The 16,269-nt window shown below is 37.7% G+C and overlaps 1 protein-coding gene and 1 pseudogene across 1 annotated transcript in view; one reads left to right on the top strand and one right to left on the bottom strand.

The window, feature by feature from the left end:
* The first annotated feature begins 910 nt into the window (after nt 1-910).
* Nucleotides 911-16,269, top strand: part of LOC114682135 — a 28,137-nt gene continuing 12,778 nt past the window's right edge. Inside the window, exons 1-2 of the mRNA XM_028855956.2 lie at nt 911-1,155; nt 2,892-3,137. Of these exons, the coding sequence (XP_028711789.2) occupies nt 1,027-1,155; nt 2,892-3,137 (375 nt within the window). The 5' untranslated portion in view covers nt 911-1,026. The remainder of the gene's footprint in view (nt 1,156-2,891; nt 3,138-16,269) is intronic.
* On the bottom strand, nt 13,340-14,068 carry LOC114682113 (annotated as a pseudogene).

Genomic DNA, 16,269 nt, shown 5'->3' with positions numbered 1-16,269 from the left:
TGGTGGCGCATGCCTTTAATCCCAGCACTTGGGAGGCAGAGCCAGGTGGATCTCTGTGAGTTCAAGCCCAGTCTGGGCTACAGAGTGAGTTCCAGGAGAGGCACAAAGCTACACAGAGAAACTCTGTCTCAAAAAAAAAGATATAAAAACTAGATAGCAAGAAGCCTGAGCCATTAGGCCCAATTGTTTAAATAATATAAGTGTCTGTGTGTTTATTTAGGTCTGAGTGTCTGCAGGTCAAAAACAAAAAACAAAAAAGAGAGAGAGAAAAAAATCCTGTAAACATGCTAAAATTTAAAAAATATTTAAGCTAGTTATTTACATGAAGTAAAATCCTATATGATACTTTAAAAATCATTTTCTTCCATTTATATGTGTAGTTAAGATAGTCATCAGTTTGAGATATAATAATCATTAATTTGAGGAAGAGAATCATTGTTTAATAAACACTCCTAGGGAGCAATATTACAAGTTCTCTGAGGAAACACGTAGGTGAGGTCAAATATTTAGGTGTGAGAATTGTTTTTAAATGTTAAATCTCATCTAAATAAAAAAATTCAAAAAAAATATCATGTAATTCATGGTTTTGAACATGTGACACACCATTAGTTTATTCCAAACAATGACACAAAAATCACAGGTTCATGATTTTTAGTTAATTCTAGGAAAACATAATTTGTTTTCAGTTCTTAATGAGAGTCTAGTGATTTGAGACAGACTAAACATATATGAAGAAGTTTAACTGTTAAGTGTTAAGCATTTTTTTACTTTATTAGGGTCTGTAACTTATGACTTGTGAAGATAAAGTAATTTTGAAAACAAGCACCTAAAAATAAAAAAAAATTTAAAAACTTCTAGGAAACCAAGCAAATGAACCTTCCATCTCTCCTCCTGCAGAGAACATCTTTGGAACAAATAAAAAAGAAAAAACATGAAGGTGACCATGACAGTGCCCCTTCACATTCAGAAAAGCCCTTGGTGCAAACTGAAGAGGAAGTCACTGATGGGCAGAGTGATTCCCGCTGTATGCCTCTAAATGAACTCATCAAAGAAGATTTAAAAGAAGCACTTTGTGAAATACTTGAAAAATATAAATGTGATACATGTATGAAGAAAGAACTACCTCATATCCTTAAAGGAAGAAAACAACTAAGGGTAATTACTTCTAATTTTAAAAGCAATGTACTTAGTTGGAGGAGGAGAGGCGTCTGTGAGCCCTTGTCTGTGGGCTGTAGAGAGCATCTCAACAACAGGACCTCAGCCTTGCACATGCCCTACACTTCTCCAGTCCCAGGACACTTCCCACCCATCTTGAGCTTATGTGAAAAATTTAGATTACAACAAATATAACAAATATGACTTTAAAATAAATGAAGAGACTACTTATATAATAATAATATAGAAAAATGATAAAGACCTCACAGGGTTTTCAGTTGAATGAAAAGAACTAATATGCTTTCTCTGCAAATAACATCATAAGCCAAATGTAATGACCTGGAAATTCAATCTTAGACATGTGCCTAAGTCTAGTACATCAAAGGGCTATGGTCTCAATAATTCAAAGATAGGAATCATGGGACTTTAAAAACAGCATGTGATTCTAATGGAAAGCCCTATATCACTGGACAACCGGATCCCCTGGATTTTCTACCTTTGATACTCTTATTTAAGTATTTCAGAATTATGTATAAGCTTGCATTTTTAAGTCTAAATTATATTTATGGATGTTTATCTTCTTGAATACATAAGCTTTTTCACGGGTCATGTCCTCCTTGGCTGCCCATGCAGTTCTGTCTCCCAAGGCCTCTGTGTGCCTAAATTTCATATTACAAACTGAAAATATCCTTCTCCATTCCCTGGGTCTTGGCTGACTACTCCTCTGTCTGCTGCTGTCTCCATTCTAGTAAATAGCAGCTGGTGAATCGTATCGAAACACTGAAGTAGAGGAGACCTGGACTCCAGCCCTCCCTCAAAGTCCCAACCAGTCACCAAGTTCTGTCTTCCACATGAGTCTCTTTCTGCAGAGAACTCCAGCCCTCCTTCAAAGTCCCAACCAGTTACCAAGTTCTGTCTTCCACATGTGTCTCTTTCTGCAGAGAACAGATTCATTTAATGATGTTAGGATCCATGTAATAGCATTTTATTTATTTTAATGTACTGAGCAAAACTGGTAAAGATCATCGAACACCTTGTTCATTATATCATATAGACCATGTTAAAGCGTGACTCAGTGCAGACAGTCTGCATGTATGCAGGGTACTCTCACAGGGTATAATCTGAAGTACAATTTAAACTTTGTTGTGCCTGCCAGCTAATGTCCCTTCAACATTATTATATTTGTTTCTCTTCCCTATGATTTGTTAATGTACAATATACATTATGCCATATAACTATAAACTACACAGTATACAATGTAAAGTAAAATCTAGCAATTTGTTTTTCTTTTTGATGGTGTTCAGTGATTTTGGTTCTTGGTAACTTAGGCTTGCCTACTAGCTATTTACTGAAAAACAGAAAAAGGCCTCAAATGTACTGTTGGGGCTTAACCTTTCTAGGTAGTGTACAGTACTATCTCTTACAAAAGTCATCTGTTGTGATGTTAAAAGTCATGTAATCATTTGTGTGAAGATTTAACAAGTAAAGTGTGGTTATTGTAATCAACACTGTAACCAATACTAAGTTAACTATGTTGGGTCATGTTTTTCTCCTACTTTAGATGAGAATAAATTGGTTTCACTTCTTATCAATAGCTAGTGATAGTGTAAATAGAAGAGAATTTATGAAGATATTTAACTAATAAATATTAATTAGTTGCTCCATTTTCTTTGTCTCTACACTGTAATATATAAGGACAGAGTCATTTCAAAATCATTCTACCTTCTCATCTTCAGGAAATATCTACAGAACAAGAACTAAGGAAGAAATATGACACTAAGTCCTTATATTCAGAATACCCTGCTACCAAGACAGTGAAGGAAATGGAGCATGAGTACAGTGAATTGCAGTACCTTCATCTAAAGGAACTCATTAAAAAAGATTTAAAGGTGAAAATTTGTGATGTGCTTGGAAAATACAAAAATGTTTGCCCCGAGGAAGAAGGACTGCCTCGTGTCTCTAAGGAGAAAACAAGATTAAAGGTAATTCTAATTTGAGAAGCAGTATATTTCATTTGAGAGCAAAGATGCATCTGCAAGCCCATGTTCACAGTGCTGCAGTGTCCAGAGAGCAGAACCCCAGCTTTGTACAGGTCCCCCAACTCCTTCACACCCTCAGCCCCAGCTGCATTATTCTACCTGATCTTTAAAGGTTTAAGTGAAAACAAATTAGACTGTGACTATGACATCAGATATTAACAAGCTTTTATACAAATGAGAATCCTCATAAAATAAATAATAATAATAATAATGGGGGTGATGGTAAAGGACTTCTAGAGTAGTTACACTTGAGATGAAAGGAACTAACATGCTTGATGTGCAAATGAGTATATTATAAATCAAAACATAATTAACTAGGAATGCAATATTAGACATGTGCCTAACTGTAGTAAACTAAAAGGACAGAGGTTCCTATAAAACAGCATGTGGTTATACATCACTGGATAACTGGATCCCCTGGCTCTTCTTCGTCTAGTGTTTGAAATTAAATATTTTAGAATTCTGTGTAGATTTACATTTTTTTACATATTAAACAGCATTAAAGTTTTATTTCAGTCTATGATTTGTTTAAACTGATCACATTAATCCATTCCATCCCAAAAAGAAACAAAATGCTTCTAGTAGTGTAACATTTGACATCACCCATCCAGATAGCAGCCACTACAGCCTGCAGAAATCTTGAATGTAGTTTGATCTCAAATTGGGTTTTATCCTCTAGACCAAAAGCTTTCAAAGTTGCCTCTTAGAAATCCATCACCAGTCAGTCAGCAGGGTAGACCACTGAGCTAACTCCTGATATCTGAGTTCCCACAGGAAATAATTTATCCTAAGTGAATTCATAGGCCTCTGGGGTGGGGAAGCTTCATGGGAGCCTCCCTCACACAGAATGTCACCTAGAACAGCCTTTTTTTTAAATCTATAGATGTCTATCTTCTTTCACTGTGGTAAGTCAAGCCTGAGAGCAAAGGGCACAAAGCCAAGCTCACTGCAGATCTCAGAGTAGAAGATTAACACAGAAGATCCAATGAGACATCAGCTAGATAAAACTAAAAAGTATGACACAATCAGGTTAGTCTGTATGTCTAGCTGCTTGCTTTTTCACATGGCAGTTGCAGTATTCATTCACATGAAGTGTGCTGCAGTCTTATTAATAAAAAAAAAACCTGGAGCCAGATATTGGGGTAAAAACTGAGAGATCAGGGAAGCAGAAAGAAGCCAGCCATGTTCTTACCACCAGAAATCCTCAGCCAAAAAGAGAGAGACCTATTTCCTGTACTCATGCCTATATGCCTTTCTGTCCCTGCCCTCTTACTTCCTCTCTCCACCCAGCTATATCACTTCCTGTCTGTCTGTACAGACCTCCAGACCTCCATAGTTAGTACTGCAATTAAAGGCATGTGCCACCACACCTGGCTCTGTTCCCAGTGTGGCCTTGAACTCACAGAGATCCGGATAGCTATCTGCCTCCCAAATGCTAGGATTAAAGGTGTATGCTACCATTGCATGACCTCTGTGTTTACTATAGTGGCTGGCTTTTCCCTCTGATCTTCAAATAAGTTTTATTGGGGTGCACAAATAAAGTATCACCACATTTCCCCTTTTTTGTCTAAAATAAAAGTTATAACTAATATCAGAAAAACTATATACAATAAGTACAATAACTATATACAATATATACAAGCAATAAATACATCAACAATGTCTACTCCATTTGCATTTGGCAAATTCAGCAAAAATATTCCATTATCTATCCTATTTTGGTGAGTCCAAAATGTACTTAATTCACTTTCTATCCTAACTTGTATTACCAACCAAAAACTATCTTTTGTTGTCTTTCAAACTTATACACTTTACACCTGTTTAGTGAGCTTCTTTTCTGAAATTGTTACCAAGGAAAACTATAACTATCTAATCTTACTCGCTCAGAGACCCAAGAAGGAAATAATAACCTAGTAAAACAGGAAGTGCAAACAAGCAACTTCCCAAAAAATGTGAGAAATGACAGAAACAGCAAGCTGCCTGGACAGTCACTCGAGGTTTCTCTGCAACGTTGGGGCATCCATTCTTCAACCTACAGCCTTAGCATATCTGACACACTCATCTGTGAAGCAGGATTTTCTAAAGAGCCTCCCTACCTTGTCTTGGCAAGGTTTGGCAGTCCTTTCTTTTGTGTCCATTTTGGACAGCATATTATCAGTAGTCAATTTGAGAGCACTTTCTTGTCCAGTGGCTAACTTTTGCCACAATGAAAGTAAACTCCATATGGAGTTTCTTTGATGCCCATCATCATCTCTGAAGTAGATTGGTGCTGCCAGGAGCAGACATGTCTCATAGTCATAAAAAAAGAATCTATGTTATTAAAACATCTTAAATGCCATAGTCTGCAGATCTCTGAAGTGTTTGAAGATGACCTGTCTATATAAAATATATCTCTGCTTGATCTTAGAAACATACCTAATATGACTACAAGTTTGATTATAATGACTAATTACTAACTTACATTTCTTTATATCCTAATTAGTTGATAATAATAACTTTTAAGGACTAGCAAATTGCACTATATTGTTAAATGAACTGTATAGGTACAATACCTTGAACAAGATTAGAATTATATTTACAGTATTTTCTAATAAAGTCAATCTCAAATTTGTATCAACATAAAAATTACCAATTTTTATACAATATATAAAAATCCAATCCAATGTAAAATATTTAAAACTAGTAGTTGCCTTTTAAAAGAAAATTCAATATTCTACCATTTTATCTTTTCATATCCATATTCTCTCTCTTTTCTTTTTAGATTAGATTCAATAATCTGCCCTTTATTTTATATTTTCTACATCTTTTTTCAGAGTAAGATTCAATAATCTATCTCTTATCTATATCCTCTTTTTTTCAAATAAGAACCCTGAATATAATTTCCTTTGTTTAATGATTTTCCTGACCATTAATAATGAACAGCTTGTAACCAACCATCTTAAACAATGACTATTATCCAAAACCCACCCACCCTACCTCTTGGGAATGTGGGTGTCATGTTCTTAAAATTACTTCCTGCTGTCTGGGGGCAAAAGCATCTTTAGGGGATCCTGAAAACAAAATTTTTTGGGTTAATTGTCAAATCCTGGGAGAGGTAGCTGTACCATTTGTTGTCCAGTCTCTACGTAATGCAAAAGTGCAGGGCTTATCTCAAGTCCTTGCTTGGGTAGTCTGTGAGGCAGGATCATCTTAGTTAGCCATCTCAAAATTGTCCTGAGCAGTTTGTAGTACAAAGCCAATCTTTGGGTGGTGTTTATCGTTGTCCTGATGGAATCATCGTTGTGGAGCCCCATCATCTTTTTGGAGACTTCAGATTTGCTGTTAGGCATGGTCATAATTCCCTGCAGAAAACTGATAGAGACTCAAACACAAAAACATGTAGAAGCAGCTAGATGAAGCTTTTTTTCTGGAATGTTAGTACTCTATATGACCATTAATATTATGACAAAAGTTTAAAAACATATACACGTAAATCTTATAAATTTTGATATAAAATTCATGCCTTGAAAAATGTTTTAAAGAATCTAAATAGAACCAAAGAATTATGAGATTAGTGGCAATAGATTAATTTTGGTTTTCTTCTGTCCCATATCAGATGGCTCTTCTGACATGATACAGAGATTTTTCATTTTCTTTTTTAAAAATTTTAAAAATTTTTTCAAGACAGGATTTCTCTGTGTAGTTTTGGTGCCTGTCCTGGATCTCACTTTGTACACCAGGCTGACCTCAAACTCACAGAGATCCACCTGTCTCAGCCTCCTGAGTGCTGGGATTAAAGGCATGCGCCACCACCACCCAGCCCATTTTCTTTTAGCAAGCATGCTTAGGTACAGAGAAAGAGAAAGCCATTCTCCAACTCCAAAGGCATCTTTAATTTTTAATTGAACTAGGACTACATAAAGATCATTTGTGTTAAGTGTCTGTAGAGGACAGCAGAAACAAACATTTAGGACGACTTTTGAAATTTTATATGTGATGTACCAATAGGTCAATTTACTCTTTTTCTTGAGACATTTTCTTTCTGGATAATTTGTCCTTTATCTTCAGATGTCTCATTTGCCCAGTGTTCTTCAGATTCCTTAGCTGGATGCCTTCATTTTCCTAAAAGACAAAAACAAAAACCCTTCCCCAAGCCTAACTCTGGGGAGTTTCCCTTTTGGTAAGTTATATCTGATTAAGTGAAAAACATTTTTTAGTGGAATAAGTTAGTTTAAACTGAATGAATAGTTTAAACTGGTTGATGATCTGTCACCTCTTCTAATTAAGAGGTCTCTTATTCAAATTGACCTTTGTCAATTTTGATGGTATCCATAGCTTTTGTTCTGCTGTAGAACAAAAGTAAAACCTCATCCCTAATGTAACACATATCCTGGTTTCCATTCTGAGGTCAGCACATCCTTAAAGTATATAGGCTGATTTAATTCTGTAGTATTTTCTGTTATACAATGTCTCTCCACAGCTGTTGTTCATTTCTCATTAGCATTGAGAAAATTCAAAGTTAACAGAGCATTATGTAATCTATTTCTGGGGTTTTTTGTTATCCCTTTCTGTTTATTTAGCATATCCTTTAGAGTTTGAGTTGATCTTTCCATGACTGCTTGGCCTGTAGGATTATGTGATATACCTGTAATATGCTTTATATTGTAATAAGCAAAAAACTGTTTCATTTTACCAGAGACATATGCTGGAGCATTGTCAGTTTTAATTTGTATAGGTATACCCATGATAGCCATAACTTCTAGCAAATGCATGATTACCAAATCAGCCTTTTCACAACTCAGAGTAGTTGTCCCCTGAAATCCTGAATAATTATCAATGGTATGATGTACATATTCCAGTTTTCCAAATTCTGCAAAATGAAACACATCCATCTGCCAGATTTCCTTCCTCTGAGTACCTTTTGGGTTACACCCTGCTGGTAGTGGAGTTTGGTTGTAAAAGGAACAAGCAAGACATTTACTTATGATTTCCTTGGCTTGTTGTCAGGATATAGAAAAATCTTTTTTTATATAATAGAAAAATCTTTTTTATTCTTCTCTCATATATTACATACAGACCTCAGTTTCCCCTCCCTCCTTCCCTCCTAACCCCTTCCCCCACCTCCCCTCTCCCCTAGATCCACACTTCCTCTGTTTCCCTTTGGGAAAGGCAGGCCTCCCAAGGATATCAATGAAACATGGCATATCACATTGCAGTAAGCCTAGGCACATCCCCTCATATTAAGGCCGGGTGATGCAGTTTCCAGATGAAGGTGTAGCTGGGGTGTGACCTCACAGTTCACAGGGAATCTGACAGGGCAGGAGTCTTCGCTCTCCCACAGGGTTGCATTACAGAGGTCAGGGAGAGCTTTTTTAGTGTGTGATATTACAGGGAGAGACCCAGCCATTGACCCGAAAGCCCAGCATTCCAGTTCCACGCTCTTTACTGTGCTAGTTAAAGTACCAGTGACAAACTCCGGGAGAGAAATGAAAGGGTAGAAGCTTCTACCTAAGAACATGGATTTACCTTCAGCGAAACGCCTGCCAGCACAGCTCCCAGTGAGTGCAGAAGAGACATTTAGATTCCTGAGAAACCCAAGGAGGAGGCGGACACTGATGAGGCTCTCAGCACACTGCTATCACATGGTACAGGTGGGCACCTGGGGACAGGAGGCTGCTGGTCACTGTCATTCTCCACCTAAAATGCCTTGTGTCCCAGGAGACTCACTCTCCCAGTTCTTATACGGCCTTGAATAAATGGTTATTTCACTGAAGGACTCCAGATTGTGCCTTAAGTATGAACTGAACGGTCTGAAATGCCACAGTGTCTTCATGTTTTATATCACAATATGGTTCCTTAATGTTGGAGAACTGTCTTTAGAAAGGTGGTCTGTTTGAGGCTACTAGGAAAAAAGCAAGCCAACTTTGTTATCTGTTCACCGCCCCTTGAGACAGCTTCAGAAAAGAACAGTGTGCAGTATGTGTTATTGAGGGTGATTCTGCCTTTTCCTGTGTTAGGGCCAGACATTTGCTATTTGATTAGTTTTGTAAAGACCTCTTCAGAAATATAATATCTTCCCTCTGCGTTAAAATTCCTTTAGGAAAATGCTTAGAGGGTAAAATAACGAAATGCAATCAAGCTTTGGATCCACATTGTTGCTGGAGGGCTTCTCTCCAGGTTCCACCAAGCCCCGCAGTCCCACAATCCACATATAAAATAATCACTCAGACGCTTATATTACTTATAAACTGTATGGCTGTGGCAGGCTTCTTGCTAACTGTTCTTATATCTTAAATTAACCCATTTCTATAAATCTATACCTTGCCACGTGGCTGGTAGCTTACTGGCATCTTTACATGCTGCTTGTCCTGGCGGTGGCTGCAGTGTCTCTCCCTCCTTCTTCCTGTTTCCCCAATTCTCCTCTCTCCTTGTCCCGTCTATACTTCCTGTCTAGTCACTGGCCATCAGTGTTTTATTTATATAGAGTGATATCCACAGCACATGTGCATCCTGTATTTTCTTTTCCACAAAAGCCAATTCTCTCTCAGGTTCAGCTGATAATTCTATTGAACTATTTAAGTCCTTGTCACCCTCTAAGGTTTTGAACAAATTACTCATTTTATTATTTTTTTTACCCCGACAGCAGTCCATAGACTGGAAATGTCTCCAAATAATCTTCAAAAGTCATTAAGTGTTTGTAATTGATCTCTTCTAATTTGCACCTTTTGGGGTCTAATTTTTGTAGACCTATTATATATAATAAAGAATTAATAAAATCTCCTCTTTGTATCTTTTCAGGAGCAATTTGTAATCCCCAACAAGGCAAAATTTTCTGCTTTAAACATTCTTTCTAAGGTGTCTGCATTTGAATCAGCTAGTAAAATGTTGTGAATATAATGATAAATTATAGATTTAGGAAACTGTTTACATATTACTTCCAGTGGCTGTCATACAAAATATTGGCATAGGGTTTGGCCATTTAACATTCCCTGAAGGAGAACCCCCCACTGACATCTCTTAACCAGCTGAGAATTATTATAAGTGGGCACCATGAAGGCAAGTCTTTCTCTGATAAGGGTATTGAGAAGAAACAGTCTTTTAAATCAATAACTATAAGAGGCCATCCTTTATGTAACAGAGTAGGCAAAGGAATTCCAGATTATAGAGAGCCCATTGGCTGAATTATTTTGTTAATTGCTCTTAGGTCTATTACCATTCTCCACATACCAGATTTCTTTTTCATAACAAATACAGGAGAATTCCAAGGGCTGGTTGATTCTTCAGTATGCTGAGCATTTAACTGCTCTTGTACCAGCTATTCCAAGGCCTGCAGTTTCTCTGTTGTTAAAAGGCATTGCTGAATCCATACAGGCTTGCCTGCTAACCATTTTAAAGGTAGAGCTGTTGGTGTCTTTGGAAGATTATCAGTTGTTGTGCCTTGTTGTTGTGCAATCTGGATGGCCGGTGACTGTTCTTTATAATAATGCCTCCTAATATTTTTTCTCAGAAACATATGTTAGTTTATGGTTTGTTTCTGAGGTTGAAGGAATGTTAATCTGGGTATTCCATTGTTGTAATATATTATGGCCCCATAAATTCATAGCTACACTAATCACATATGACTTTAATTTCCCTCTCTGTCCTTCTGGCCCTATCCATCTGTGCTCTGTTTCACTTCAGATAATGTTCCAATCCCTAACAGCTAAAAATTTATCTCCTGAAGAGGCCAATTTGGATGCCAAGATTCTCATGCAATTATTGTTACTTCTGCACCTGTGTTGACAAGAACTTCAATGAGAATGTCATTTATTTCTATTTTTAATTTTGGTCTTTGTTCATTTATAGATGTTTGCCAAAAAATTCACTTTATGGTTTCTCTTGAATTTTTTGTTCTCTCTGCAATAGGTGTTCTATCATCCTGAGCAGTATGGTTTTTTTTTTTTTTATAATAGGCATTTGTTTATTTAGTTGCTCTGGGAAGGGTTTTTTTTCTACATTTGGAGGAAACAACTGAACTGAATTTGCCATGGGGGCCTGTGAGAGCCCCCACAGGGAGTTTCATGACTGCAAAGGCAAAGGATTACCTTGTTTGTCCCTTGTTGATCTACATTTGTTAGTCCAATGTTTGCCTTTACCACACCTTCTCTATAATCCAGAAGGGAGGGGCATTCTGTTGCCATTGTTCTTTGAAGAAACATTGTTTCTAGGAATGCCCTAGTTATGGTCCCTTTTTAGGTTACCTTGTTTACCACAATTAAAGCATTGGACATTTTTTTTTCTTCAGACCTCTGGAAATCTCCTCTCATATCCAAGTATCCATGGTCATGAGAGTCAATATTAATTGTATCTCTGATGCATTCTTCCAAGGGTGTTGGTCTTTCCTTTAATGGCCTAATTACCCCTTTACATGCTACAATGGCATTTTCCAAAGCCAGAGATTCAATTATTTTCTGTCTAGCTTCTGAATTTGGTATCATTCTATTTACTGCTGAAGACAGCCTTCGTAAGAAATCTGTGAAAGTTGTTTGGGCTCTGTATAACTTTTGTAAATGACTCAATTTTCTTCCTTGCTTCTTCAATTCTGTCCCACACATTCACAGCTGCGATGTGGCATAGAATTATGGTTTGGTTATCACATAAATATTGTCTTTGTATATCAGCATAATTGCCTTCTCCAAGAAGTTGATCTTGGGAAATTTTCATATCTCTAGCCCTACATCATTGTTCTATAGTTTTAGCCTCCTTTTCTACCATGTTCTCCACTGTAACTGTGGACTAGTCTCTAGGATTGCTGTAACCAAATCTTTCCATTCCTGGTGGATAATTCTATTATAAGTTGACCATAAGTTTAACATCTGCTTTAAATTGGAGAGTGCATACTATATGAGACTATAGCTTCTTTAAGTATCTTCATATCTAACATTTCCACTGGAGTCCATTTAGCTTGTACACAGCCTTGAGCATTTGGCAGCTCTGTAAGCTTACTGGGTAGATTAAAATTGGTTGTTTGAAAACAGGCTGTATCTCTGTAACCATATAATTCAACACTGAGATAGGTTCACCTATCTCAGAAATTCTTCTGTTTGGGTCTGAATATCTCTATGATTTGTTTTAACAAGTTTTTCTAAAACTTTTATCTTGGTACTCAAATTAACCAAACTTTTTAATGTTAAACCAAAAATGACCAAACAAATAATATTCATAATTGATATTATTTAAATCCCATCAACATTACTTATCCTCTCATCTAATTGTTCCATTTTCAGATTGCCTAATGTGTTATCAAACAGAGACCAAATTCTCTCCATTGTAAAAATGTTTCCCCTTTTTTTAATGTGGTAAAAAATATTTTCTTTTAACTAATTTCTCCCTCTAAGATATCTTAGTTGACAAACTAAGTTTGCTGACAATGATGATATATCACCACAGCTGTCTAAGTTCCCAGTAATATCCCCTCCTTCTCCTCATTCGCAGAACAGTAAAGTTTGTCCTTGAACTTTGAAAGTAATACACACACACACACACACACACACACACACACACACACACTAGTATTTCTGTCAGTGTCCTTTTCAGCATGATTCATAATTGCTCTCGAGTGCCTTCTCTTTTGTACAATAAACACTATACTGCTTGAAGTACATATAAAGTTTCATTTCTGTTCAGTATTCTTTAATTTCCATTATGAAAAGTTATTTCTGAAGAATTGAAACCCCAAAAGGTAACAGCCCCCTCCAAAAGAAACATTTAAAACAAAATTTTATATTTTTGGTTGTGAGCCTAGCCTTTAACAGCTGAGCCATCTCTCCAGCCCTAAAACAAAATTTTAAATGATGAATCAAAACCAGACTTGAGTAGTACTTAAGAGACAGGGTGGCAAATGCAGTCTCTGAAGGGGGATCATTCTAATTATTATCTAAAAAGCAAAGTCACACAAGTTTGTCAAAGTCATAAGATAAACTGGTACTTGAAAATTAGGTTGACTAAACAGAGGAGGGGGGGGTTCAAAAAAACCACTGAAACAGGATAACGAAAAGGATTTCAGAATGACTTGAACCGGAGCAAAGATCCATTGGCTCTCAATGCTTCTGGTGCCTTAGCATCTTGTATCACACTGTTTCTTGTCCCCACTGTCACCAACACCTCAGAAGAGAATTCTTACAGAACTAAGTAATCTCTGTTATTTTGTTAGGATTCAGAATTTCAACCCAGTAGCCGTCAGGATCTTGAATGAATGCCAGACCTTTCATTTTACCATCGTTGGGTTTCTTCACAAACGTGACTCCTGGTTATTCAAATCTTTTCAGGCATCGTAGACATCAGGAATGGCAATCCCAATGTGACCAGTCCCCCGAGGGTCTGAGTTGCTGTTGTGGTAACTCTGGGTTTCATCATCCTCACTGCCCCAGTTGTGTGTCAACTCAAGTGTAGCTTTTCTAGAAAACATCCTTGCTGTTCTTTTAGTCTTATCTTTAGGAATGTCATTCTTATTTTTGTAAGCCAAAAATAGAGGGAAAATCAAACTTTTGGAGTAGCATCAGACCAAGAACTCTAGTATATAAATCCAGGGATGCCGGGCGGTGGAGGCGCACACCTTTAGTCTCAGCACTCAGGAAGCAAAGGTAGGCGGATCTCTGTGAGTTTGAGGCCAGTGTGGGCTACAGAGTGAGTTCCAGGAAAGGTTCCAAAGCTACACAGAGAAACCCTGTCTTGAAAAACAAAAAACAAAAAACAAAAATCAAAACAAAACAAAAAAATAGGGACTTCTTAGGGTCCTTAGTTCTCAGCATCGTTTGCTGCAATAGAAAGCCCTTGGTGCTGGGGTCTAGATCTGAGCAGCAACTGAGGGTGAGCTCATCCATGAGGCCACTGGAGGTGGGCTGTGGCTCTACCATGGCTGCCTTTGAGGATCACTGACCAGTTCTGCCAACAAACCAGCGGGCCATGGCCTCTACAAAGACCATGTTCCATCTTTGCACTAGACAGAGTGACGGGCCCAGAAGCAGACAGCCATGGCTCCCAGCCCTGGATTTATATTTTTAAGTATATTTTACAAATATTCATTTGCTCAAATCCATGTACTTTTTCCAAGTAAGGCCACCTCCCCCTACTCTATTGAGTTGGTTCTTTCTTCCTAGTCCTCTGAGTACCTCAAATTTTATATCACAAACTGAAGATAAAGTCCTGACACTTGTTTGGCTCTTATCTGATTCTGTCAGCTGTTGTATCCACCTTAGTTAATATCACCAGGTAAATTGTTTTGAAATATTGATATAGGAGGAGTTCTGGGCTCCAACCATTCTTCATAGACCCACCACCAAGTACTGTGTTTGTTCCCTGTTTCTATTGATAGAGAGAATATATTTACTTTTAAAATTTATTTATTTTATTTTAATGTTTAAAAATGTTATACATACATATAACAATTTTTGATCAAATTCACCACAGTTTACAACCATCCAAATCTTCCCTATATGTCACCAACACTATTCCTCCCCAAATTCATGTTTTCTTTAAAAAGACAACAGAGTGCAAATAGTGTACAAGGATGTAAGAAAGTTACTGGACTGTGGATAGCCTCAGCATGCTGCATCCCTGAAGAAAACTGAGTCTCCTTCCTCAGCATCCATCAGCTTTCAATAGCTCCTCACAGGGTGGGACTTCATGAGCCCCTCCCTCATTAATGCTGGGATGTCGGTTGGCCAGATTTTGTCTGTTGCATGCAGTTAAAGTTTCTGTGAGTTAATTGTGCAGCAACCCTGTCTCAGCTAGCAAATACTGTTTTGTTGTGGACATCCACTACCTATGGATCTTACAATCTATTTCCTCCCCCTTCTTCTGATAGCTTCCTAAGCCCAGAGATTTGAGGGTGTGATATAGCTGTGTCATGGAAAGCTGAGTGCTCCACAGGCCCTTATCCTGTGTACACTGACAAACTGGGGTTGTAGGTATCTAATAATTATTGTCTACTGTAAAGAGAATCTTTTCTAGCCGGGCTTGGTGGCGCACGCCTTTAATCCCAGCACTTGGGAGGCAGAGGCAGTCGGATCTTTGTGAGTTCGAGGCCAGCCTGGGCTACCAAGTGAGCTCCAGGAAAAAGGCGCAAAGCTACACAGAGAAACCCTGTCTCGAAAAAACCAAAAAAAAAAAAAAAAAAAAAAAAAGAGAATCTTTTCTAACAGTGGTTGAGACATGCAATATTCTATGTGTCTAAAGTTAAAACTCAGGAGAGAGTTCAATATAGCAAGATAATAGCAGGATCTCCCCTAGGGCCTATGCTCTACCCAGCTGTGGGTGTTTGGCCCTGTCAACAGTATCAGCTATAAGTCTTTGTGGAACTTTTAAATCCAGCGAGAAAGTGGTTGGTTACTCCCACAGAATTCATACCATTACTGCACCCGTGTGCATGGCTTGCCAGGCTGGTGGTTATTGTAGCTCACAGGGTTGACAGCTGGTTAAGACTGTTGATGATCTTTCCTCTCTGGTAGTGTGAAAACCACCTTCTAATACCTTGAAAGCTAGCCCAGAGGAATGAAGCTTCCAGGTTAGTACCAGATTGAGTTCTCCATGTTCTATGACTCAAGTACATAACATCTTCAGCAAAAGACTCATACCATTGAGTTTTGAAGATTAATCAAGAACCACCACATTATATCCTAATTTGGGGAGGGAGGATATATATGGGACTGAAAAAAGCATTGCCTATGCCTAGCACTGAACTTTTTGATAGACTATGGTGTCTGGGAGAAAAACTGATCCCTATTATATAGTAACACCATTAAACTTCACTTATATGAATATATGTATATATTTTAACATCTGTGTACTACATAGGGTGAAGCTGTCTACTGCAGCATGGTCCTATCTTGCCATGCTGGTCATTATCTCAATTCACAGGATTCAGGGCTGGGTGAGACTCTTGATGGCTTTTCCCCAGCAGATTATGTTGCATATAGCCAGGAGGGTATCAATAGTTCAAAATGCTAAGTGAAAGAGGACAGACACAAAAGATTGTATAGCATACAACATCTCATAGGAACTGGGCATAGACATGTTAAGATATTTATGTAAAAATATCCCTCCAGCCTCTGACACT

Source organism: Peromyscus leucopus, chromosome 17 (genome assembly GCF_004664715.2).
Source record: "Peromyscus leucopus breed LL Stock chromosome 17, UCI_PerLeu_2.1, whole genome shotgun sequence".
NCBI classification, from domain to species: domain Eukaryota; kingdom Metazoa; phylum Chordata; class Mammalia; order Rodentia; family Cricetidae; genus Peromyscus; species Peromyscus leucopus.
The sequence above is the reverse complement of the archived record's forward strand: the minus strand, read 5'-3'. Positions and strand labels throughout refer to the sequence as shown.